The sequence below is a fragment of the Lonchura striata genome, chromosome 3 (genome assembly GCF_046129695.1).
Source record: "Lonchura striata isolate bLonStr1 chromosome 3, bLonStr1.mat, whole genome shotgun sequence".
Taxonomy (NCBI): Eukaryota; Metazoa; Chordata; class Aves; order Passeriformes; family Estrildidae; genus Lonchura; species Lonchura striata.
The window spans coordinates 89940949-89968752 of NC_134605.1; the positions used below are offsets into that span (position 1 = coordinate 89940949).

Genomic DNA, 27804 nt, shown 5'->3' on the forward strand with positions numbered 1-27804 from the left:
AGATCTTAAAGGTCTTTTCCAAACTGATTCTATGATTCTCTGTTTAGAAAACTGTGAAGCAGTTAGAGTATAATCAGGATCACAGGAATACACATCATCCCAGCAGAAATTCCTTTATTTAATAACTAACACTTAGATACAATTGACAGACTACTTTGTACATATGGAATGGAGGGAATGTACTTTTCCCATTAAGCATCTAAGTCATCTCTTAAAAGAGAGAGCCTGTAAAATTTCAGATGAACACAATAGTCATTAAATATCTTGCTGTCTCTCAGAGTAACATACTCTCAGTTTCAAATGCATTTTTTGTACTTGTTTGTGTGTGTGTGTCTAAGCACATATTTGAGTTGGGTTTCTAGTGTCTAAATATAAGATAATTTTAATAAAAAGTTTCTAAGACAGAAGGTAATTTTTTATTGTTGTTGATTGAGGTTTAGTAAAATCTGAATTTAAATGGGTCTCCTCAAATTTTGTAACATGGAGAGTTCACTGGTTTTCAAAGTCAGACTGAAAACCAGCACAGATTTCCTGTGAAAAATGCATTTCCTGTAGAATGATTTTTTTCCTAACATATTCTCAACAGTATCTTCAGTTTTAAAACTTCACAGTTTTAAAATGAAGAATATGAATTTAGCACTTTGGTGAGAGTTAAGCCAGATGCTGAAAATTGCTGAACTGTTGAAGGAGATCTTTTTGATTAACAAATTTTCTGTATTTTTGTTTTTCTGTATTTTTGTCCAAATTCTGATTTAGTAATGACAGAACATTTGATTGCAAAACAAAAAGGACTTTCTTTGGTTTATGCAGATAATAAAGACAGAGAAAATCCATGTTGAAATAATTGTTTAAGATTTCTAAGCCTCTCCCCAACAGAACTGCATACTTAAGCTTTTGCTCTACAGTAATATTTTTGCAAGCAACCAAAGCCAGAAGAAAGAGCCCCATTGAAGAGTAGAGATCTTTGCTTTTCTGATCACATCAATTTCCAGTCCTAGATCTGTCATCTAGCACTAGATATGGCCCCAAATCATGGGTCCCATGATCAAAACTGGAGGTGAGTTACATTTAGTGATAATTCAAACAAAATTAAAACTAATCACATCCAAAATAAATTTAATTAATCAAATGCTATTATAACAAGACAGTACATGTGCTATTCATGGTAGTAGCTGAATAAGAAACAGCAGTCCATTATTTTGTGGTCACCAAAACTAGATTGTTACAAAGATTTAACAAAGACAACTCACTGGTAGTACATAGAAGCTTAAATCTAGAAAAACAACTCAGCTATAGAGAGAAATCCAGAGCTCATAGCCACAAAATGGGATCCAGAATGGTGTTTAGGGACCATGACTCCCAGTACAGTGCAAGAGGACAATTAGGCACTTCGTGTCTTGCCTAGAGACAATGAATAGGAAACACAGATGGTGAGATGGGTCATGGCTTCTCTCTGGAGAAGCAGGCACTTCAGCCCCAAGCAAGTGACTTTCTCCACTGGGCATTCAGACATAAAAATGCTTTCTAAAGCTATTGTATTCAAAGTGACAAACCCCACTCATTTCATTTAGAAGCATATTGGAGGAGAAATAAAAAACATTTTCAGCAACAACATTTTGGAGTCAAAGCACTATTCCAGAGAGTCATTTTAGTTCTTAAGGGATTGTAATCCTGATCTCCTCCTACACATCAAACTACAGGCAGCTTTGCTGTGACGGCTGCTTTGGGTACTTGGTACCTCAGAGCCAGGTATACAAAACTGCCACATATGTGCTCTTTATCAGGTCTCTATAATGTTTCTGAGTAGATTTTTTTTTATTTCTTCCACATGAGTTGAGATCCGAAAGGGTGGGTTTCAAAGATTGCCATTGTTGATAAAGCATTTATACCAGTGGCATGTGCATCTAAAAATGTAGGAAATGTACAGCTGAGGACAGATCTGTGAATCTACACAAATAAGAGAGAGCACAGTTTTACCCCTTCTTTTCAGCCTTTGAAAGGCTAAAAATAAGCTAATAAATATAAAAAATATTTTGCATGCGTAACTACAAAATTTCATAATTTATAGAAGTTTTTCTAATATATATTTTATTATCACATATGTACAACAGGCTGGCTTTCAGGAATAGCCTTAAAAAGCATAAGCAACAGAGTAGTTCATCTGTGACTTTTATAATGGGCCATAAATGTTTCAGAAGAATGGTCTGGCGAGGAATTTCTTGACTCATATTTTGTTCTGCAGGCTCTGAAAACAAAGAATGTGCATGTATTTAACAATAAACTATACAGCTTTTGGTTTGAACTTTGGCTTAATTGAAATCAGTGGCAATGATGAACACTGTGGTATAAAATAATCCCCTTTGTTGTTATTAATGCATTGTTCTTCCATTTTCTGTATTCTTTAAATCTGAATTTTCTTTATATGCTGATATTCCTGTAACTGCAAACCTAAAGAGAAAGCCTCTGTTCCCATATATCCTTGACTTGCCTTTTGCATTTTCCTACAATTTTTCTTTGATCTGCCTCGGAATTTAATAATGCAATTTGACTCAATATCCCTCCCACTATATATAGCTCCTGCTACATCATGTTCTGTTACCAATCATCTGACAGTGTAATTCTTGAAATCTGGCCATTTAATTTGGTCCAAGAAAATGTACCATTTAAGAAAAGGCCATGTTCATTCAACTAAGTGAATGCACATTTCTGTTTTCTTACCAAGCATTGGTGTATGGGCAGTTTCTCATATAGAGGGAGGGAGGGAGGGAGGGAGGGAGGGAAGGAGAGAGGGGGGAAAAGAAAGGATGGCAGGGACAGTGGGTGTTGTTTACAGACTCCTATGAGCAAAAATGGCATTTGGCAAGAATATTAGCTACAATAGCAGCATTCACTATTTGGTTTCTAAATATGCTATAATGCTGCATATTCTCATTTCCTTTTTGCATTACCCCTGCCTGCTATGGGGCTAGGAACATAGTCTCACAGAATTTTTGAATTCAGATTTCACCTTCCCCTGCCATGGGACAGGAAATGAAACCTCCCAAAGCCTGGGATCTCTGCATGAATGGAGGGCATTGTAGATACATATCGTATTTCACTCTTCCCTGCTGACACCCACAATGTCAGTTCTTTCCATCACTGGGGCATGCTGGACTGTTTTTAAAGACAATCATAATGTCCACCTTTTAACTAAGTCAAAACGTTTTATTTTCTGTTTTTCCAATTTCCTAGAAACAGTGATTAATATCCCTATCAAATTACCTGATCTTTAGGAGAGTCAACAGGACTATTCCTAGGATAAGAGCTATGCAGGAGGAGTAAGCAATAATGTAGACAGTTTCACCTAAAAATAAAAACAGAAAACAGAAATTAAAAATTTGCTATTTTAGTAATAAGAATCAGATTTGAGATCTGTATTGAAAATAATACACATATGAGCAAAATTAGCTATCAGTTTTGACAAAAGTCATTAAAAGGAGGGGAAAGACCTGTATGTCAGTGGTAGCAATAATTCTACCTTTGCTATTCTGTCCAATGTAATTTTCAGACTTCTTTTAGTAAATACCAGCTCCAATAGCACTTCATATGTATAGCAGTATCTTTCACTCTGCTACAGGGGAGCAGCTCATTAATATGATTTTTATTTTGGAATATTCTCCCTATTGATTTTAAAATGTTAATTTTATTCTGTGTATCAGAGCAGACTTGGCTTTTACTTATCAACTAGACTTATTGTTCTTTTTCAGATATTACTGTAATTACAGTGTGGAGCAGTACTTCACCTAGAAACAAATTAACGTAAAATGGGATTTAACAGTGTTTTTCTGGGCCCCATACCCCTGGAGTTTCCTTTTTCTATTAGGTTTCTCACCAAAAAGTCACTTAGGTGGCTTATGTGCTAAAAATTCCAACTGTTGAAACACGGAGCTGTTACAAATTTTATTTTCCAAAGGAGGAGTAATTCTTTTTCTTTATTGGTTTTGATCATATATCTGAAGGAAACATTTCAGTTGAGAGTGAAATATAAGCCCTGGACACGGGATGGAAGAGGCGTACCAATGCACAAATGCAGAGCCACAGGCATAAAACATGAGACCTTTCTGTGACTTTCCTGTTGCACTGATTCTGTTGTCTTTGTACAATCAGATAAACTTTGTTCATATAGGAATTCAAATGCAGAGGGCCCTAGCTGCTCCTGAGCTTCTCTGTCTTACAAAGCCAGTGAAGCATTCCCTAAGGAAGGGATGGATCTCTGGACTCATCACTGAGCCCCTTATCTGGGCTGTGAGAAGGCCATCTTCTGGTCTCTGAATAAGTTATCAGTTCCTGTAGGTTCCATGTCTTATGTACATGCACTCACAAACCCTAAATGAGACATTTCTGTGTACAGTGCCTACATGCAGCAGGTGTAGCATATCTTATAATACAAGCACAGGTGGTGTGGATGCTGGAGCAGCCCTGGAAAGAGAGAGTTGTGCTGTCCACAGCAATGAAAACAAGGAGCTGGTGTTGGACCTGCCTGGCTTTCATTGTAGGATGGTGCTCACTTTTTTCAAAAAACTACCCAAAGTTCAAGTTTTCCAACGTAAGAAAATGAAAGCAGTGAAATGAAAACCACCACGGTTTTCACAAATGGTTTGAACATTCCATTTAATCCAGTAACTGACTGAAAGATACTTATTATGGTGAATTTTTGAAGAAAGAGGGGTGAGGTCTATCTTACAGAAGGACTTCTAATAATGTATATTAAAAACTACATCAGCAGTTGGTCTAGCTCTCAAGTTACAGCATTTTTGTAATATGATGGGTTTTAGCAAAAGAGTAATTTGTAGGCCCTTTTTTCAGTTTCTGAGTCTGAATTGTACATGCAGCTATTTTTGAAAACTTTTTACAAGTGTAGGAGCAGTTGTAGGGGCAACAGTTTCTTACTTTTTTTGAAGTGGAAAGTGACTTTCACATATATTTTAGGCAAATAGAACCTTTTAAAGTATGTCACCACAAAAATTATTATATCTAACAGATTATATATTGTACAGTCATGGATGGTTAAAAATGGGCTAATAAATTTTCAACAGAACATTGTGATCTTTTTCTTATTAAATTTGTAAAAAGTACTTCATTTCAATCAAACAAAACACTGAAGTGAATTTTTTTTTCTATTTTTTTGACAAAAGCTGAAAAAATGCTACGTTTTTGATAAATTGCTGGATTCAGTTGCGTCAGGAACAAAGAGGGATTTTGGTGAATCTTACTCTATTGTGGATCTACCTGCTTAGGTATAGCTAGTGCATATTCATTGAACAAATTAATCCCAGCCTCTACTCAGAGGTTTCTTGGCTACCTGCAGCTTGTCATGGGCTTTTTTCTACATTTATAAAACTGTCAGACTGACAGTGTTTGATACCTTACACATTAAAGTCACTGGAGCTGAACTAATCTCAGTTCCCACAGCAGCTGGTATACTTACAGATAAACTCTGCCAATTACTTGTTTATCAAAACACTCTGCTCCTCAGCAGGAAATATATGATAACACTACAATTTAAGATGAAATTTCAACAGTTTTGGATCAAGTCAAATTGTATTGTATCTCACAAGAATAGGGTAAGTGTTCTGTATTTCTAGCTTTCTCTTCCATAAACAACCCACAACTTAGCCTTAAAGCTCCATGGTGATGAAAATAAATCCTTATCTTCCCACACGAATCATTTTTCAAACCAAAGTGCAGGAAGCAATCTTTTAAATTATTTGGATCTGTAAAGTCATTGATATCATTTGCATAGGATAAAGCCAAAACCAGGCTGAAGATGCATAATTAGGTAGGCATATTAGAAGTTTAGAGAAGTCTTATTTGATTTATAACTTTTTGATACTGTTTTCAAAATGAGATCAAATTCAAGCTTACAGGAAAAGCCTTATTAACTTATATGGTTCTGACTCTGCCCACATCACATCTTGTTAATAGAGTTGTATCAGCCCGAAGATGACTCTGTTGACCTACTCCCTCCTGAGAGTGTGAATGTGTTTAAATTCACTCCAGATTTTTACAAAATCCTGGTATCGCATTTTTTACACCAAACATGGAATAATAATCTTTCAACTTCCATGGTTCTATTTATTTACAAATATATTCAAATATATGTATATAAGCTTAGATTTATTATTTATTGTGAAAGACTCCTTATATTAAAGCAAAAATTACCCAATGGAGTGATTTGCAATGCTGCTGAGTAGAATAGAGAAATCTAACTGGTTTTTTGAACAGTAAGCTAGATTTTAAAGTATAAGCCTAAGAAAAAGCTGAAGACATCAGCTGATGACTGAGTTTCTTCTGAACGTGTTTATCTGTGGAAGGCCATTCATTTCATCTGGTGAAAGAGTTCCTTGTATCTTTCAATTACTAATTAAAAGATTTTTCTGAGATTTTAATGTAGACACATCAGTAGATTTTATCTTGTGTTTTTCAAGCAGAAAATAGCTAATAAGCAAATATCTTCAAAAGCCTTCACACACTTGACAATTTAACTATTTTGCCTCTATGCCCTGAATGCTTCTTGGCATTTGATTTTATTAAAGATAAATATTTTGTGAAGATGATAACTCCCTTTTCAGACTGAGTAATGCACATTTATTAGCATATGAATCTAGGGCACTGAGTTAGATTTTTGGCAGTGGGATTTATGAAACAGTTTGCAGTGTGGTTTTCACCATCAGGCAGATATCCTGAATCAAATTCTTCTTGACCTGGCTTCCTATGAGACTTTTATGGCTTAAAGTTCCCATCTTATGTACATGACAGCTACAATAGAAAGAATATTTTACAGTATGGTTTAGGCTGGTCAACATCTTTTTATTTTTCTAAAGCCATCCAAAGTTCTTTTAAGACTTCAAGGAAAGGTTTTTGGAAAGTATTCAGACTTCAATGTGAACAGAATTAACTGGGTGCAGGCTGCAAATATTTATCTGAATCTCTGAGTGAAATGTAAGATGCGTTTTACCCACTGAAAGGGTCTGCAGTTAGAACTAGTCACAGGGGTGCAATATCTCACATTTTGCATTTTCTCACTTAGTGCAGTGTTTCTTGTATTATGACTTGCATTATTTAACCACTAGAGTCTTGTTCCAACTAGGGATTCAGGCTCCCTTTGTAATCGGCAAGGAGAAAATACTTTCATCAAATGCAGTCCAAAAAGATTGGACTATTCTTCCTTTGAGGGTTCCTGACTTTCTTCTCTGGCTACACAGAGCACTTGGATGACATGCATGATTCCTGGGTAACTTTAATGCTAACACTACAGCCAAATGCTTAGTTATGCACACACAGGTCTCAGGAATCCATTCCCTTAATCCATTTTTATATCCTTTTTATCCCCCATACAGGTTGCCCACTTCAGCAATAGTTGAAGGATGGAGGGGTTAGAAGTCACTGCATTTTCTATTGAATGCAAAGATTGAATTATTTTTTTCATAGTTAAAGGTGTTCTGTAGGAACAGTTCTGGGAACTAATTTGTAGTATTAGTCTGGAGAATTGTAATCTGCCCTGCACAAGGTAGAACAGATCATTCTCATTAGAGGTGATATTTGTGCATTAAGCTCTTTAGAGTTCTCACTCTAATTGGGCCCCTCAAAAAGAAATATGAAATAATATTATTTCAGTAATGAAAACATTTGTATATTAATTCAATATCCTTTAACTTTATGTTGTTTAATTTCTTACTGTAAATGCATGGAAATAAAAACAGTTGTAGTTTTTCAGCCCATGGGATACTGTGTGCCCTTCTGTTGTGTAAGAAGGTAGAGTCTGTTGGAGTGTAACATAAGCCCCTTCTCAGACCACTTACTGTGGCTTCTAATTTTGTTGTTGTAACTACTACAGAAAGTCGAGAGAGATAGAAGTAGGTGTGACATCAAAGATAATAATTTGTATTACACATTATGACTACTACTCTCTAATGACTGTACAGAGAATCAGGCTCTGGCAGGCTTAATAGCTTAATTTTCCCCAATTATAATCCAGTGATTGTGAGACATCTATTTCAAAACCATTTGTCAGTGTAATTGGTTTAGTCTGATTAAATTTATTTTGTGGATATATAAGCTAAGCCAAACTGGTAGGGGGATTTCCAGACCAAATGAAGGAGCAACAGGTCGAGCCCACTTGCCTGAACCCACCCAAGGAGAGCAGTGCTGTGGAAATCATGGGGTGACTTGCTCAAACTCACCATTAATTGCAGAAGAATGGAGCTGTGCCCTGGAAATCTTTTCCCCTAGCATTTCTGTATTTACCCAGTGAAAATCCATCTTTTGAACAGAAATTTGACCTGGATATTGGAAAGAAAATATCCATTTATAATATTACTTTAGAATACTAATATAAGTGAATATTGATTGATATTTTGCTAATAGTCACATACTTTATAAAGGAAGCTATTTAAAAATCTTGTTTACTGATATTTGATGAGCAAATTGAAGGAGTGCATAATAGTTCGTCCTTCCACCTCAGTTCTTCTTATGGATGACAAGCATGCTTTGAAAATATTCTCTGCCACAAAAGAGCTTAAATTCTCTTTTCACACAAACTGTTTTAAAAATAGGCCCATCAAAATAATTGGGTCCAGCAAACCAATAAAGAAGTGGTGAGAAAGGGGTAGTAGTCTGAAGTAATTTCCACAAAGCAGAGTTTATTCTCCAGCTGCATTGCTAGACCCCAACAAATTTTTTCTGAAAGGTTTGTCCTCTCAGTGGGCATAATTTCATGAATATATCTGAAAATGCATATCTTCTGTTGAAATGAAAAATAAGAGGTTTGCTTAAGTAGTATAGTTTACAGAGTAGAAAGCTAAATCATACAAGTAGAAGGCTAAACCATCTACTCACTCACATGAACAGCAAGATGAGGAATTTTTGTAATATAGGAAAGGCACACATTTGCAGCATGGAAGACTGTCCAAATAACAATGGACTAAACGTACCTGTAATTTGGGTTTACTTCTGTGAGATCCAAAAGTACAACCAAAACTTAAAATATTTTGGAAACCTATTTTTTTTCTTTCCCTGACTGACAGTTTTTCTTATTTCTGTTGAGACAGGGATCTTACACTGGCAATGATCCACACTGTGCTTCTACTTCACACAGCAGTAGTCAGTCACAATTCTTGCCTTTTACTGAGTCTGCAGCAAATGCAGTCCTGTGAGCACAGCCTCGAGAGCAAACACTTGTAGCAGAGGCAGTGCCATGCAAGGGTAGGAAGATGAGATGGTGTGAACACTGCTGTGGGTCTGTTCACACCAGTTCTAGAGGCAAAGACACCTTTCTCAAACCCTGAGTATTCACCTATTCAGAAATATTTCAGTTAAAGATCACTGCCATTGTAAGAGCGAAAGTCAGCCAAGGCTCACCACCAGGCCAGAGGAGTAAGTCAGCACATGGGGTTGGGTGGGCACTGTAGAGCAGTCACTCCACATCTCTGTACTGCCACACAGAGAATGGCATTAAAAACATGCTGTATAAGAAAACCCATAATCATCACCACCATCATGCTTAGCTGCATTACAACTAGACATCTAGGAAAAAAAACCAAGGATAACAATAAGCTGGAAGTGGTCTGTAGAGTAGGTACTGGTCCACCAAAGGCTATGGATCCCCAAGATCTTTTTGTTTAACAGCCAGGAAATTGTTGCACAACACAAGAAATGTAAGCTTCTTTTCTTTAGTCCCAATTAGATTGGGGGAGTTTCAGTCACAAAAATCCTCAGACCATTTTATCCTGAGACTGCTTCAGGGAATGGCAAAAGCTCGTCAGCAGTTATTTGATTATTCAGACATGAGGAACAATTTTTTGCTTTGTAGGTTAAGAAATAACTAACACAATGATGTGTTCACTCATTTGGATTGTTGAATTCAGCCCTAAAGCAAGCAAATAAATAATATTCATCAGCAAAATCACTGCCAGAAGTCTCAAGTCTAAGTGTGTTATGTTATCACTTTTCCAGGGGAGTTATAAAATTTTTAATATTTTCTCAGAGTCTGGATTTGAGTAATGATTAACTAAAGAGCAAAGTTTCAGCAACTTGATTTTAATTTTTGGGTAGCCTTTGAGTGACATGAAAAAACGACACCCTTATCAGTGGTACCGTTTTGGTTTCTAGAACTAAAATAGTAGCTACTTCATTCAATGAAATGCATGCATGCAATCCATGTATGTTTTCAAAATACTGTCCATCAGGTAAAACTATGAAAGAACCATTTCTTTTCATTGAAATCTTTAGGTATCATTACTTCTCCCAAGTTAGTTTAAGGATATATATAATTTTGGAGTATACATGTAGAAGATAGCTGGTATAGGGCATGATGCACTAGTGAGTAATATTTTCTAAAAGGATTTATATTGCAAAATAGTTGGTGGGATAAGTCAGAGATTTGAGAAGAGATTATTCTGGTCTTTGATCTGGTTGGTGGACCAGATGTTTGCATGCAGCTAGAGCACTGAACCTTCAGGTTCAGTTTATACTGCAGGAGACCAGGAACCAGCCTATGATAGAAATACACCCATGATGTGACACATAACAAAATAAGTGGGGAAAAAGAGGAGCTTTGCTTTAAAGGCACTTTACAAATTCAGACTAAAACATTCATATTTCCTCCCATATTTCCATTTATTGCATTAACAAATTTTTAAACCAAAGGCTTGGCAAGCACATGTGTATTTAACAAAAATATTTAGCTAATGAAGCACATGAAAGTCATTACTGGATCTGAGAAAGTACCTATAGTTCATCTCAACTACACCCAGTGTTTTTACTGAAGACCAAACCCTAAAGCCTGCTTTAAACAATTGAAGCTATTTTCTGCGGAATGAATTCTGTTGCTAAATATGTGCAATGTTTACTAATATTCAGAATAGAAGAAGAAAATAAAAAACCCCTAAATGCTACTTTGTATTATTAGTAAAAACAGTGTACCAAAGTACTACATTAAGCCAAGAACAGGATGACTTTGGACTTTTCTAATCTGCATATTAATATGGACTCTAGAAATTATTTATTTATTTCAGAAAATTCAAGTAATGAGACTTGTAGTCAATTTCATTGGTTTACTACTATAATAATTTTTTCCCACACCAGAGGAAGAAAACTCTATGTCCAAATTTTCTTTTGATTTGTGTTTTAAAAAACCCACAGCTACAGATCCCGCTGAAACCAGTGGTAGCAAAGATATAGCAAAGATTTGATGTAAATTAGGATCTTAATTCTCTTTAAAACTAATTATTCTGTAAAGTTGTAAGTGTTACTCACGTAAGTCACTGAAGCAGGATTTGCTGTGCAGCATGTGATGGAAGAGCTCACACAAAGGCTGCTCCACAGGAGGCAGATTTTGGCAGGTGCACTCCATGTGCAGCATCGTGCCCCAGCTGCTGACATAGGCTGCTTTGCAATCAGCGTTGGCAGAACAGGACATATCATCCTTGAGTAAAGTTTCAAGACAAGCTTCATCATTATAACATTTTTTTGTCACACGTCTCCAACACTTTGACCGAAAAGTTGTGTATTTTTTCCTGGTAGGGGAAAAATAAAAATAAAGAAAACCAAAAGAAGTGCACAATGACACTTTAACAAATGTGATTTCATAAACAGACATTTAATGAACACCACTAAAAGAGAGTGTATTTCCAAAGTACCACTTAAGCCTTAAAAGTCACTGTATTCAGTGATAGCTGTCATAAATTCTGCTGTGATGTTGAGAAAAAGCAACTGCACTTCTAATCAGTACCTGTTTCCCAGAGTCCAGAAAAAACAGTGTGAATTCCAACAGTCTCAGAGACTCAGAGAAGAAATGTGAATACAGGAATTAGACCAGTCATCACAATGAAACCACACCAGGTGCTGTTCTAGTGGATCCGTTTTTGAGCAGTGTGAAGGAAGAATAAACATTCAACTTATTTTGCATTAAATAATCTACATCCAATGTCAACCCCTTGGGCCCCCAAATGCTAACACAAATGTCAAAGGCTCAAGAAAAAGTACAACTCAGTGAACTTAAAGATAAATTGATAGCAGAGATACATTGCATGAAGAAAAAATGTGTTACCCAGTTCAATAATCTCAAATTATTTCCATTTATTTGTTGTTAGAATGGAATAAAATGGGCCTTCAATGCACTGTATATGACAATAGAAAATATGCATTATAAATTAACTAAAAATATGTATATAATTAAAAATATATCATATTAAATTTCAGGGGATAATAAATGTAAAGTCTAGTATATTTTACATTAAGTTATTAAAATATTCTTCCTTAATCTTATAGATTGGTTATTAATTTGCTATTGATATTCTGTAGGAGCCACAAGCATGTCACATGGAAAAGCATGGGCAGTTGCAATACTGGCTAGAAAATTTTTGTAAATATTTTCATTCCACAAGCAAAGGTTTCAAAGCAGATACCACCACTGTTCTAATGGACATTAACCTCCTGATTTATGGATTTGACTAGCCATAATTCACAGACTAATTTTGCTAATTATATGCATTTATTCTCAGTGCCAGGAAACATTAGTGTTCCCAAAATTATGGGAATTCAACCATAATGACATTACAGGTCTATACATGTACAGATATACATTTATAGCCCTTTGGCCATTCTCACTGACATCAATCTGAATAATCTGCACAAAACCAAAACCATCTCTTGTCCTCCTAGTTTATTGACTGAAGGTTTATTTGAGCACAACTTTGAGGTAAAACTCAACTCTAACCCACAAGGTGACTACACTGAAAAACAAAGCGGGCCAAATGACGATCCATAAAAGGAGGCAATTTAGTTGAACTACAAATATGGGTAATCCTGTTGCATGTTTAAATTAAAAAAAAAAAAAAAAAGAAACTTTGAAAAGGCATTATCCTTCATGAGTTTGGTGGTCTGATCATGTTTCAGGCCAGATTTTTGAAAGCTTTTTCTGAGTATCCTTGAGATGAAGAGAATAAGATAAAAGTTTTTTGAACAGGCCAAGATGGTTGCATGGCTGTTGGGTACAAAGGGTCAGACTCTGCCCTCGAAAGGTAATTGCTTTTGCCAAACAAACTTTGTCTGGTCTGCTGCACAACTTGGGCAAATTGCTGCAGGGCAAAGGTGCAGACAGGCAGGTGTTATCTGAAGAGCGTGGTAATGAAAATATGCAATAGCATAGTTTGTTCAGCAGAAGTGGTGTTAAGTGTCATGATACAGGCAGAAGAAAAGTCCACATTAGATTCTAAACCTTTCTGAAAATTAATCACTTCAGTTTACTTGTGGGATTACTTCTGGAATTACCACAGTTGATCCAAATATCTGTGAAGATGTCAAGCCCAACAGATACAGTGCAGAAAATAATTTTGTTATAGCTGGGATATATAGAGTATAATAAAAATTGTTTGACTAAATCATTATTAAAAAGCACCTTTGTGGGCAAAATACTTCCACTCACCTGCAGAATTCATTCTCTTCACACATGTGGATTACATTCAGACATGATGGGGTTGGAACTACTGTAACTGCACAGGGCTTGCCATGGAGAAGTTCTTTGGCTCTGTGACAGGATTCATCATGCTGGATGCAGTCACAAAATATCATCATTTGGGCAACTTCAAAAGGCATGTTTCTATAGAAGAACCTTATGGCTGCTTGACATCCTTCCACGTTGCACTTCTTATTTACTAAGCAAACTTTAAGGTACAGGGACAACTGTTTGTTACACACTTCATCTTCAACACACTCCCTGTTCACATCCAAACAGCTCCTGTTTGTTGTGTACACTAAAACAAATGACAGGTTTTAAAATAAAATCTCAAGAAAATTTTTCTCAAGTGATGACTGGTAGGTATCCTGTCTACAACATTTCCTGTAAATCAAGCTTGAATCCCAAAACTCTGATTCAGCTCTTCCTTCTTTCTTACTTCTTTTAAGCCTGTTGAGCAACTGCATACTTTTTTCTTGCACTGCTTGCACTGCTCACAAGCAATCCTCCTGAAACAGCTGAAATCTTCAATGTGTAGTCTTATGCCAGTTTAAATAATAAGTAATGAAGAAGAGAATACAAATGGCATTCTTGTGCTTTTAACATCAGTTTAGGTATTTTGAGACCATGAAATAAACCTTCCAAAGATATCTAGAAAATTCTAGACCCTAAAATGCTTATGGGATAAGATTTGTGTCTGTAAATCTGACAGAATCATGATAGCTACTTGATTTACATTTGCATTACTTGATTGCTACCTGTTACATTTTTGGGTTCTTTACCCAGTGCCGTAACTGAAGATATGTTGGATCTATTAACATCCTGCTCATGCATTTGAATGAAAAGTATTAATTTTAATCTGAACAGACATTGTACACTCTCTGGAAATGGAGCTGAAATTATTTATTAGGATTCATAAGTAAATTCAGACTTACCTTGTTTGGAGAGAGTAGATAAACCCCATTGTAATTTTGTTTCCATACTAATATTTTCTAGAAGAAAAAGATACAGGTACAGGCATAAATTGTAAATAATAGCTTTTTAATTTTAAAATATTGGCTGTCTTGCTGGCATAGTGTGAAGAGTAAAAATAAACAAGAATAAAATAAATTAGTTTGACCAAATAGAACCCACTAACAAATTCTAAACCCACTATTGCATTTATTCATAAGTTTTGGAGTAAAAGCACAGTTTATCCAAGTCTGATGCTAACATTTTTTACATAATTATAGATCCTATGAACTCAAGAGTTTTTTAAAGCTTCTCAGTGTATTATAAAGTGAGATTTCTTGTGAATAAATAAAAGCCAGGGGCTGTAATGTGTTTATCAGTTTCCAAGTTCAACTAACTGCTTCACATGACCTAAAGTCAAGGCTGTCAGATAATTGCTATTAGAAAATTATTTTTGTTGGTCTTACACTGTTTCTAGTTATAGTGAAAAACTAGAACTGACTGATTTATCAAATCAGTCAAATTTATCAAATTTAACTGACCGGTTGTATCAAATTAACACATTGAAGAACTACAGTATTTGCACTCAAGCTATAATTTTCTATCAGATTGTGAATTTATTTATACATAAACCTCCTAAAATGATCTTGTTTCCAATGCTGAATTGAAAATGGGCAAGAAAACCTTTTTCATAGACTGTGGATATTACTGCTATGTACAAAAGCATTCATGGAAGAGCACTAACCTGTGTCAGCAACCAGATCTTTCTCACCGTCAACATCAGCATTATAGTCATCATCAATGCCATCATTGTCACTAGCTCCTGAGGCTTGGTTCTCCTGAGAGTACTGTAAGCAAGGGTTGTTAAACATTCCCTTCCAGATCTGAATGCATCTCGCCTGAAGCGGCTCTGAGCACGTGCACGTCCCCAGAGCTGTTCTGCTCAGCTCTCTCCAGGCCAGCGCGCAGTCCGCAGGCAGCGCGGCGCTGCAGGCGCCGGCAGCTGCCCGGCACGCCCGCTGGAAGCCGCGGAGCGCGGCGGAGCAGCGCGGCTCCTCCCGGCAGCGCCGCTCCGCAACGCCGCACTCCAGCTCCTCGGAGCGCCCTTGCTCTTCAGGGTTCCTGTGCTGCCCAATGCTCAGTTCAGTGTCCGACCTTGAGAAAGACTCCAGGTAGTCTGCAGAAATAGATACAAAATAAGTGGAATGGATGAAGGATCATCAACACAGCACAAAAACTCAGGAAAAGGGTACTTGTCTTAATGCATTACAAAAGGTGAAAGCCCTAGTTTAATTTTGAATTGTGTGCAAACACATAATCATTCCAGAGTCTTACAAACTAATGAAACTTCCTCATGTCTACTGTGTGCTGTTACCTGTATAGTACAGTCCACTCTAACAGTTCAACTGCAAAACAGCAGTAAAAATCCTCACTAAAATTTTAACCTCACATAATTTTAACTACCTAAAATTTGGACATATCATGGATTATCACCTTAAGCAAATGCATCATTTTAAAGAGAGAATGACAATTCCAGAAAATGGTTGATTAATTACCTAAAATAGCAATTTAAGTTAGACGGAGAATTACTCCTGAAAGTGCCTAGCAACACCATATGCTATCCTTTATAGTTAAACTCAGCACTACTCTAAGTCCATCCAAACTTGTTTCTATAGCAGTGAGAAATGTCATCTCAATTGGCAAAACAATATAACATTACACCATTTTTCTAGAAGCAAAAGCAACTTGACATCAACATAAGGTTTCAGATATCCATCCTTCTTGTTTGAGGCAAGGAGCTTGGGGCAGATCAGGATGTTATTATTCTCTCTTCAATAAGGCCATATAGTCTAGTACTAGATGAATGTCTAGTCTAGTACTATGATGAATGCTGTGTGATGCCAGTAGGGTGTGATGGATCAGTGCCAGGAATCACTTTGAAACTCATTTTGCTGACTCTCATTTACTAGCTAATTTTAGCTCTCTTGTGTCAGCTTTTTCATTATGCCAGAAGACTTTGGACCAGAAACTGCAACTTCTTCATGTACTAAACAATTCTAAATTACAGAGATAAACTTTTTGCAGGGATAAGAGTTCTCAGAAAAATAAAAGTAAATTGAGTGAAGCTCGGCCCATTGATTTCAATAGAATTTTTAAAATATGCACTCTATATGTTATGTACAGCTTTATGCAGGTGGTGACTATGATGGTTTCACACATCCAGTAGCCTCTCCTAGATATAATGAAGGTCCTCCTGCAACACAGTGTGACACAACTACACTTCTGTACATCCCTATTCACTCATCCTCCCATTCAGAAGTTCCTGACTGTGTCTATATACACAACCTAGATCCACTGGCTCTCAAATTTCCCTGGGCACTGAGTAAGCCTCAACACACATTGTGTATTCACTCTTGCTTTCCAGTGGATTCAACAAGAGTTTTAGAAGCCATTTGAATTTCTCACATGCATTTTGTTTGTGGCATTTCTTTCATATGCCTGCTGGAGCACAAATACCACAGAAAAGACAAGAGTAATTTTTTTGGGGGCATTTATCAGACTTGAGACTATGCAAGGAAAGTTGAATCCACTTAAAATGGTGGTTACAAAATTACTGGGTTTGGTCTTCAGAATTACGACTTTATGTTTAGTTACCTTTATTAATGCTGCACAGTTTCCCAAGTAAAGTTGTGATGCTACAGATATCGTCTGTAGTGCAGACACAGTTTCTAAATTCTGGGTATTCGTCAGCCAGGACCTGGATTACTCTATTACATCCAACAGTGTCTTCTGCCTTGCATCTATTACCTAGAACTCATCATTAAAATTATAATTTCATTAATGCTTATGAATGCTTAAGGGATATGGTTACATAAAAGAATTCAATTGAAGAACAAAAATAATATGCTTTGCCAAGAGAAGACAATTTGTCATGTTTTACAAATTTTAAATAATATTCAAAGTAATATAATAAAGCTGTGGACACAATATTGACTCATTTTATTTGATCTAACCTGTTGCCAGAAAATCTGCTCTCATTTACTAAGTACATAAAACCTTAAACTCACACCTTTTATTTTATGCAGGTAAGACACTGAGACCAAACTAAAAAGGTGCCTAGGAGTGGGAGGGGCACAGCCTGAACTGAGGGAATTATCTTGGTCCTGTGTAGTAGAAATAAGGTGCCTGGTACAGGGACACAAACACACAGTGCAGGCTTGAGGCATAACCTGTGATATAGTGAGGGACAGGACACAGAAGGCAGATCCAGCCCATGATAATGGTGATGAGAGCCCCAGGCTGAGAAGATGCTTGCTCTGGGTCAGATTCTCTCTCTCATGTGAGGATGGTCTACAAATGCCATTTGGATAGTCCCTTGAACCTCGACCCCACAGAACAACATCACTGCCTAAGTTTAAGAATGGCAACAAATCTAAAGTAGCCCAAGAATAGTCTGATTTTTAGGACTTTTAGAATAAAATTGAGGGAGAAATTAACATTAAAAAAATTAATGTGCAGAAACTTTAGTTTGCTGGCCCAGTTTCAAGTCTGTTTGCATGTGCACTTGGACTCAATGGTAAAGACACAGAATGTCAGGTCATATTTCCCACATATGTGTGGTGAAAAGAAAGAGCGTGTGCTAGTTTGTGGTACAAAGGTAAATCAATCAACCCTCTATGACCTAAAAGCTTTTCAAAAATATTATTATTATCATAGTGGGATTGAGTGCATCCTCAGCATATTTGCTGATGACACCAAGCTGTGTGGTGCAGTTGGCACTTTGGAGGGAAGGGATGCCCCTGAAGGGACCCTGACAGGCTTGAGAAGTGAGCCAGTGCAAATCCTATGATGTTCAATGAAGCAAAGGACAAGGTCCTACACCTGGGTTATGGCAATCCCATACACACCTGCAGGTTGGGCAGAGAAGGGATTGAGAGCAGCCCTGTAGAATAAGACTTGGGTGCAAAGGTTGATGAAAAAGCCATCATGAGCCAACAGTGAGTGCTCACTCAAAGACAAGTGTGCCCTGGGCTGCATCAAAAGCACTGTGGCCAGCAGGTGAAAGGAGGTGATTCTACAGCTCTACTCTGCTCTCATGAGGCCCCACCTGGAGTGCTCCATCCAGCTCTGGTGTCCCCAGCATAAGGACATGGACCTTCAGGAGCAAGTCCAGACAAGGGCCAGGAAGCTGATAATAGGACTGAAGCTCTTCCCCTTCAAGGACAATCTGAGAAAGTTGGGGCTGTTCATACTGGAGAAGAGAAGGTCATGTGGAGACCTCACAACAACTTTCCAGTATCTGAAGGGGCTTAACGGAAGCCAGAGAGGCTCTTTGTAGTGACAGAACAAGGACTAATGGGTAGGAACTGAAAGAATAGAAATTTAGGTTAGATTTTAGGAAGACATTTTTTTACTGTGAGGATGATGAAACATTAGAGGTTGCTCAGAGAGGCTGCAAATGCCCCATCCCTGGCAATGCTCAAAGCCAGGCCTTGAGCAACCTGGTCAAGTGGGAGGTTTGCCAGACCATGGCAGGGGGGATTGGGACTAGATGATCTCCAAAGTCCCTTACAACCCTTAACATTGTATGATTCTATGATTTATTATTGCTTAAGAAAGTTATACATTACTTAAGTATGTTATGTGTGAAACAGATTAATTTAATTTAGATAAATTTTATTTTGTGAAAGCCATGATCTACCTTGTCAAAACAGGTACGTAGGTCCCCAAACCAGCTCATTTCCTCTCTTTTCCTCATAGATATTAAATGTCTGACAATATGTAGGAGAAGCAGTATGTGGCTCACAAGATCCAGCCAGGTCACAGGGCAGCTGAGGATTGGTTTCAGTCTACTGAGCACACAGGCTGATGTCTCTGCCCTGTGAATGGTGCTGCCTGGTTCCTGCCTTGCTGCTTCCCCACAGGTGTGGAGCAACAAAGACTCTGCACTCAGTAAAACTGCAAAGTGTCAAGAAGTCCTGTGTCACCAGTGCCATGGGCAATTTTTGATGTGATTTTAAAATCACGTGTATGTTGTTGACACAAATAGCAATGGAAGGCAGTGGAGGCAAAGCTCTGCAAGAAGAAACAGTGCATTTTACCAGTGCCTGAAGTTATGAGAATCAGCTATTCCTGACTTCACATCACTGTCCTGATCCCCTTCTAAGGAGGGTTTGTGGGATATATCAAATAATACACTACTAGTGCAGAATGTCACAGGCCAGCAAGAGCTGCAGGTCCCAGCCTCTGCTCCCACTCCACCTCTTGCATCAGCAGGGAAGGAGGTGATGGTGGCTGGGATTGCCTGTATCTCTCCAACCCCATCTTCAACTTTCTTTCTGCTTTTCCAGAAGTAGATCATGACCCCTGACCCTTAGCCTTCACAATTCCAGAAGCCAAGGAACTCAGGAGATTTATTGAAGGTCACAGACATAGGACACTCCCTGACCATAAAAATAGAATGGAAAGGATTTGGTGACATAGCCCATGAAGATGAGTGTGTGGATATTCTACTCTGTATTTTATCAAATAAGCAAGAGATAACAAAATAATTTCAGGAAAACATATTCCAGTAGAAAGAGAGAAATAAAGATCAGGAGGGACTTGTGTAAAAATTAGCTTATCCACAAAATTTATGACTGTCTTTTCCAAGGTCCAGAGTAGACTTCAAGGGTGAAGGTGCGTAGAACCAGAAGAATCAACCCCCATACCCCAGTATATTTTGTGCAGCACCCCAGCCTCACTCAGCTCACCTGTCCCCATGGCACTGACCAGTCATGGCCAGGAGTCAGGGGCTGTGCTCAGTGGCCCCTGCGCTGGGATCTATCTCACTGTGCCGGGTCAGCCCCTGACGGCTGCGGGGCTGCCAACATGCAAAGGGCACAGACAGAATCAGGAAGCACATCAGATTTATGGGGCTCCCTTGCATGACTTCTTGAAAACTGTGTAGAAATAAGCTATTATCAGTATTGCTCTGTTTGTACATGGTATTGATTCAGCTGTGGCAAACAGCAGAAAATATTTTATTACTGGTTTTCAATTATTGTTGATTTACCAGGGATTAGTTCTAGGTAATATATTTTATCTTATACGCATGCTTCTAAGGCATTAAAAAAAAAAAAATTGCTCTCTCAACCTAATGTTTGGCGGCCATTATTCATAATTTGACTTATTTATAGGTACATAATTCATGTACACAGGGCCAGAGATAGAAGCATGACAGAGTAGAAGCTAACACTCCCAGAGTGATAATCTGCTTTTGCTTAATTAGCAAAAGTCATCTCAGTGGGAATTGAATTTGAAGACTATGGTGTGAAGTTTTCTTCTCTAGCACTGGTGAGACCACAGTTTGGATGGATCTCCAGAGATCCCTCTAACCTCAATGAGTCTGTTATTCTAAGAAAAATAAACTCATCCAGACCTAATGCAGAATGTGATTCCTTAAAATTTAAGTGATCTGAGTTGTTTTTTTCTTTCAAAAGCTTTTTCTGTTTCCCATTCACAGAAATTAAGAAAATTAATACTTATGGTTAAATCAGAGTTCAGAAATGTCTTTTTTTTCACACTGAAATAACAGAAGGAAAACAAACAAATAAACAATCCTACAAAGAGACCATAAAAGCTCAAACCTAAAAGTCTTCATTCTGCAGTGCTGAAAATCTTTTGATGTTTTCAAAAACAAAAATTTTATTTCATCAAAATGTAATATTTCTATCTTTTCTATCCTGATCTGGAAGCTGATTCTTAGACATTTTCACACTCTGGTTTTTTTTGTTTGTTTGTTTGTTTTTTGTTTTTTTTTTTTTTTTTAATTTCCACCATATTTTGGCCAGAGAGGTAAAAGAAGGATTAGACCCTGAAGATTATAAACTGAGACTCTGGAAATGCTGCTGGAGTAGTGGGGAAGAAGTGATGGAAAATTTGACAGGAAAAGGAATGACTTAGGTAGTAGCTTGGAGAGTGTTCCCAGACCTGCACTGAAGAGCAAAAGATGGAGGTCTTGATAATGTACACATTTGACTTTGAGGTTACAGTCTGGCGGACTGATTTACTGAACTCGTACCCCAAAGGAGTTTAATTATAATTTGTTGTTAGGTTTTGCATAAAGAAGCTAACAAAACAATATTTACCCCCTTGTCTATTGCCTCCAAGTAACATGTTTGCGCTCAAAGGACATTTCCCATTCCTACAGCTCATCCATGAAGTTTCTAGACCTGCACATGACAGACAGCATAATGTTATTCTTACTAATTATGCTGCTGGTAGGTTTTCTATCACTGTTTCTTGGGCTGTCTGAGAGGTACCATCAGCTGTCTGACTGGATTTACATGCTCTGGGATCATGGTACCTAACAAGCACATTAAGTATAATTTGTTCTAGACCTGACACAATATCCGAGTGCCCTGCAATGCTGGAGAGTCCTTGCCAAAAGCTATTATCCTAAGGAAACCTACAAATGCAAATCCAAACAATCAATCACAAGAATAATTATTTCTGGAAGGTTTCTCTGGCGCAGTTACAAATATCATTAATATCAGTGAATAAGTACATAGGACAATAAGAGAGACAAATGTCATATTATGGGACAGTGTCATACATCCAAAGGGGGGCCACAGAAGTAATCATGCATCCCACTCCATCTGGCTGCAGGGTATTAAGATTAACAGGCTACTGCACAAATATATATCTTTGTGGGAAGTAGTCCTGATGCTAATGTGTTCATGAATCATGTGAGAGAAACAAATTCAGCTTGTTCTGTTTTGATTCTAGAGAGCTCATTTTTAGGCACTTGAGACAGAAAGTACTGCATATTCCAATACTTTTTTTTCCCTAAACAGCAGCCATATCTTTTGAAACTGTTTCACATCACAACAGAACATGGGCCGAAACTCAGCTGCTTTGGGAACTAACTGTTATATTATCATGTATTTTTCATTTACTTCACCTGTTCTTAAAAGTATTCAGCCATCCTATGCAAAGTAGATAAGTGTCTGGAAAAGAAGACACTAAGAAAGACCCCTAAGACAATTTTCTACTCTAATTATTTTAAATATTTTCTTGTAACTTAGGACATTTGGGACATCAAATACATGCAACAGATCAGACAGACAGAGGCATTCATTCAAGTAGCTCACAACAGAGGTGAATGTTTTATCTGTTTCTTATTCTAGTACAAGAATTAAACATTACTCTAAGTTACTACATTGTTTTGGGTATCATGTTAGATTATAGAACTCTTAATTAAGGGACCTTCAACCCCTCTGCCATTGGCAGGGACATCTCCCACTAGACCAGGTTTCTCAAAGCCCCATCCAATCTGGCCTTGAGCACTGCAAGGGAGGGGACAGATCAACTCCTCCAAATTGTGTAAAACAAAGTTGGAACTTCTTTTCCAGTTGCACAAAGGCTTTCTTTAACATATCCCACAAGACCCTAATTTCTACTAAATTCAGACTCAATTCAGACTTCTTGAGTTGATTTAGGCTCTGACTTTGTTCATAGTTCAGAAATATAATTTATCACTTTCTTGAAGAGACAGTGTGATTATTACTACAAGTAACATTGGCCATTGAAAAGGATTTCAGAAGCTCTTTTGCCATATTTTTTCTCTTTGAAATCTCACTGACTTCATTCAATTACCACAGCAATATTGTAATAAACTATGAATATGCAACCATACAGCAATTCAAAATTAAGCTATGTACACCATAAAGAATTACCTGAAATATTGCAGGCATCTTCAACCACATTCCAGACACTTTCACATCTGTTTCCAGCATGAATACATTGCTCCCTCAAGTGTAGACAATCAGTAGTCTGGACAGTAGATATACATGTGAAGTAAATGAACAACACTGTAAAAACAGAATATAATGACTATTTAAACCAGTAGATATTGTACTGACCCTTTTCCTTTAAATATATATTTGAAAAATATAATTTACTATAGTTTTTCTATAGATTCACATTTGCTATCAAATTAAATTTTAGCAGAACAAAGCTTTTCTTCCATTTTGCAACTAGAAATTTAAATTTAAATGTTCAAAGTTTCAGTGTGGCATAATTTGCATTGGTTTTACCTCAGTATTATAACAGCAACCATAGCTATATATGACATGGGTACATGGATATATAGAAATTGCTGCAGTTCTGAGATCCAGAATAAATTACAGAAAGGAAGACAGTAAAAAATTCAGAGAAAACATCATTTTATTCACATGAAATCTCACCACGTTAGGCTGTTTAGGAATTCCTATGAATAGAGTGTGTGAAAGAGATTCAACAACTACACAACTGTCAGATAATAAATGTGATTTTATTTTATAAATACAGTACTCTTCACCCTCTTTATTTTTACTTCACAGATGCATAATTTCTTGAAAGTAACCCCCACATGTATGTCTTTATCTGCTTTCCTGAGTGCATTGAGCCTGCTAATTACATTAAAAAATTCTGGAGGTTTCAAGGCAAAGAATTTTAAAGCAGTCTGTGACTTATCAGTAGAAAATTAAATTGCCTTATTAAGAAAGGATAAATCAGCTGAATTTTAGCTCTTTCATTAACATCCCCATGGTAAGACTATCTCTAATTTGCAATCATGTGTCTTTATTTTCTATTAAATTAAGTTTCAGTCACTGATTTCAGGCCTTATTAAACTACCTGCTGAACACCTGATGTGTTTTCTTTAGTTGTTGAAGAACACAGCATCTCTCTGACAAAATACCTTTTTTTCACTCCCTGATGTTCAGGTAAGTTCATGTGGAATTTGAGTGATTTCCAGCATTGTTTAATCCCTTGAACATCATTTGCAAGAGGCATGAGATATTGCTTTGGGACTTGTTCAGACTCTATCAGAAGAAATTAAATTTTTCCAATGATACATTTTAGAATAAGAAATTATATATCAAATCCCCCTCTTGATACCCTCAAAGAGCTGTTTACTGTTTAGAGATGATGCCATCCCTTCTGGAAATTATTTGCTAGTGATATAATAATGCTGCTGTCAATAAATATGAAGCAACATTTAATACTTTATAACTGACACGTGCCACAACATCTAGTGTGCCTATGAGACAAAAAAGAGGCCACATGTGCTTATTATAGCTGGTGCTAATCTTTCCTCAATTGTGCATATTCCTGGCAGTTCTCAGGTCTGTGCAGGACTGGTGGTGATTCCCAGCCTGAAACACTCCTAGGCTGTGTCTGTTCATCAGCCTTGAGGACACTGATAGGAACAGCTCCTCTTAACCTTAAGGTATGTGCTGTGGCTCTGTCCAAAGGGACAATTATGGCTTATTATGACAACATTTTACTTCTAGGACTGTCTCCAAATGTCATTACTCAGGATTTATTCAGATGACAGAAAAAAAAGTTGCCAAATATCTTACAGGGCAAAATGACTGCATATATAAAACAATACAAAATTATAAACCCACAGATTTATTAAGGTATTTTGCTAGAATAAAAAAAATATTTTGCTGGATAAAAAAAATATGTATTTTTTAGGTTCTTACACAACAGAATATTTGCTCATCTGACTAGGATTCACAGCACAAAGTCTCTGTGCTCTCTTCCTCATATTCAGATAGTTTTCAAAGACCAGTGTCTGAAACAGTCAAAACAGGACTGATTGCACAGCCTTCCTGCTACTTTTTATGGAGTATTTCACCCTGCTTCTAATTTTGAACCTACCTGGAAACTGGCCCCAAAAATAGGAGATGATGTTTTTGCAAGATAAATAGCATGATCTATGATTTAAGGCACTTCACCCAAAGAAATGGCTTCTTTAGCTCTAATGGCATATTATGGATGGGTCTTCAATTCCTCAGCAGTACAGAGGGGGTACACTGCCAGAAACCTACATGAAACAAACTGTCCTATATGATTTTAGAGTGCAGGGCACTGTAGCTTATGCAGTTCCTTAAACTGACAGTTATTACCTTAGTTGCTCACTTTACTTGTTTACTCTAGTGTTTGGAATACTAAGTGATTCTGCATTGAAGAGTTGAGGGCACCTAAGAGTTAGCTTGTAGCTAAAACTTTTAGAGGAATCCATATTGACAAGAAGACATACATTTAAATTTCTACAGATGTCTGTATTTTTATGCAAAGGCCTATTGATTCACTGGGTAGGTGCAAAATTCTCTCTTCTCTGTAGAATTTGGTGCTTAAAGTTAGCACCTTGAATTTTCAGACTGGGAAGTGAGGAATGGAGGAATTACATTTCCGAATTCTGCAACCTTAAAATAATGTAAATAAGTAATAATGAATATTGGGAAACCAAGTTGTGGTTTCTATCCAGTGGCAAGAGCAGTGGGATAACAAGATCCAAAGGCAAAATGACAAACAACAACTGAATATACTTTGAATATAGTTGAAAAGTGATAAAAGATAACTTGATTTTAACAAAACCTGGGGCAGAACTCTACCTAAGAAATACTTCTAACACATAAATATAAGTTTAGAGTAGTGGGATGTTAAAAAGAAAAGCAGCATGTATACACTATATAGTGAGGAGAAAAGGAGAACAACAAAAATTAAAACATACTTGTCTCATCATATTCTCCTGTACCAAATCTTTCTGTACCAGCTTTGTTGATTTTCCCATTTTCTGCGCTCAAACCCAAAGGAAGTGTCAGCGGCACTGGCAGCACCCAGCGCTCCCCAGCCAGCAAACAAGTGGCTGCTCATTCACACCAGGCGTCCCATCCGCACTGTCCCGTCTGCACTGTCCCATCCCCGCTGTCCCATCCGCGCTGTCCCATCCGCACTGTCCCATCCCCGCTGTCCCGTCCGCGCTGTCCCGTCCGCGCTGTCCCGTCTGCACTGTCCCATCCCCGCTGTCCCATCCCCGCTGTCCCATCCGCACTGTCCCGTCTGCACTGTCCCATCCCCGCTGTCCCATCCCCGCTGTCCCATCCGCACTGTCCCGTCTGCACTGTCCCATCCCCGCTGTCCCATCCCCGCTGTCCCATCCGCACTGTCCCGTCTGCACTGTCCCATCCCCGCTGTCCCATCCCCGCTGTCCCATCCCCGCTGTCCCATCCACACTGTCCCATCCCCGCTGTCCCATCCCCGCTGTCCCGTCCGCGCTGTCCCCGCCCGTGCCTTTTCCCGCCGCCCTCCCGGGGCTCCCAGCCCTGGGGCCGAGCGGTGCCGCCAACCCCCGGGCCCCGCCGGGAGACCCGCGGGAGAAGGAGCCGTGCGGGAGAAGGAGCCGTGAGGAGGGACGGAGGGAGGGCAGCCGGGGGCGCGGGGCGAGAAGCGGAGCCGCCCGGAGCCGCCCGGAGCCGCCCGGAGCCGCCCGGAGCCGCCCGGAGCCGCCCGGAGCCGCCCGGAGCCGCACTTACCGGGGCCGAGCAGCGCGGCCATGGCGGCGCGGGCGCTGCTGCTGCTCGGCGGGGCCGCAGGGCCGGAGCGGGGCCGCCCCTTCAGCACCGGCCCGGGGACAGCGCCCGCCGGCCCCGCCCGCCGCTCCGGGCGGCTCCGGGCGCGGCACGGCCGGGGCAGCGCCGCCCCTGCCCCTGTCCCTGTTCCTGTCCCTGCCCCTGCCCTGCCCCTGCCCTGCCCTGTCCCTGTCCCTGTCCCTGTCCCTGTCCCTGTCCCTGTCCCTGCCCCTGCCCCTGCCCATGCCCCTGCCCCTGCCCCTGCCCCTGCCCCTGCCCCTGCCCCTGCCCATGCCCCTGCCCCTGCCCTGCCCCTACCCCTGTTCCTGCCCCTGCCTCTGCCCCTGCCTCTGTTCCTGTCCCTGTCCCTGCCCCTGTCCCTGTCCCTGCCCCTGCCCCTGCCCATGCCCCTGCCCCTGTCCCTGTTCCTGCCCCTGCCCATGCCCCTGCCCCTGCCCCTGCCCCTGCCCCTGCCCATGCCCCTGCCCCTGCCCCTGCCCCTGCCCCTGCCCCTGCCCATGCCCCTGCCCCTGCCCCTGCCCTGCCCCTACCCCTGTTCCTGCCCCTGCCTCTGCCCCTGCCTCTGTTCCTGTCCCTGTCCCTGCCCATGCCCCTGTCCCTGCCTCTGCCCCTGCCCCTGTCCCTGTCCCTGCCCCTGTCCCTGTTCCTGCCCCTTCCCCTGCCCCTGCCCCTGCCCCTGCCCCTGTCCCTGCCCCTTCCCCTGTCCCTGTCCCTGTCCCTGCCTCTGTCTCTGCCCGCCTCCGGCGGCCAGGGGCAGGGAATGAAGCTTCCCACCCCCGGGAGCGGCCTTGGCTGCCGCTGTCACACTCTCTGCTTACATTTCTTCTCCTGCCACAAACGCTGAGCCGGACTGCCTCCAGATGAGAAGCACGAGTTCTTCGGCATCTTCCACGGGATCTGCTGCTCTCTCCACACTTAGTTCTCTCTTGATCTCCAGAGAAACTAAAAGAG

The 27804-nt window shown here is 39.3% G+C and overlaps 1 protein-coding gene across 1 annotated transcript; it reads right to left on the reverse strand.

Moving 5' to 3' along the window:
• Window positions 1-696: 696 nt before the first annotated feature.
• Window positions 697-26887, reverse strand: GFRAL (GDNF family receptor alpha like). Its single transcript, XM_077782367.1, has 10 exons — window positions 26797-26887; window positions 23167-23301; window positions 17102-17254; window positions 15192-15623; window positions 14431-14487; window positions 13466-13793; window positions 11296-11555; window positions 8223-8321; window positions 3262-3343; window positions 697-2245 (listed from the first exon to the last, which is right to left on the reverse strand). The coding sequence occupies exons 1-10, from the start codon at window positions 26816-26818 to the stop codon at window positions 2158-2160; spliced, it is 1656 nt and encodes a 551-aa protein (XP_077638493.1). The 5' UTR covers window positions 26819-26887; the 3' UTR covers window positions 697-2157.
• Between the last annotated feature and the right edge of the window lie 917 nt (window positions 26888-27804).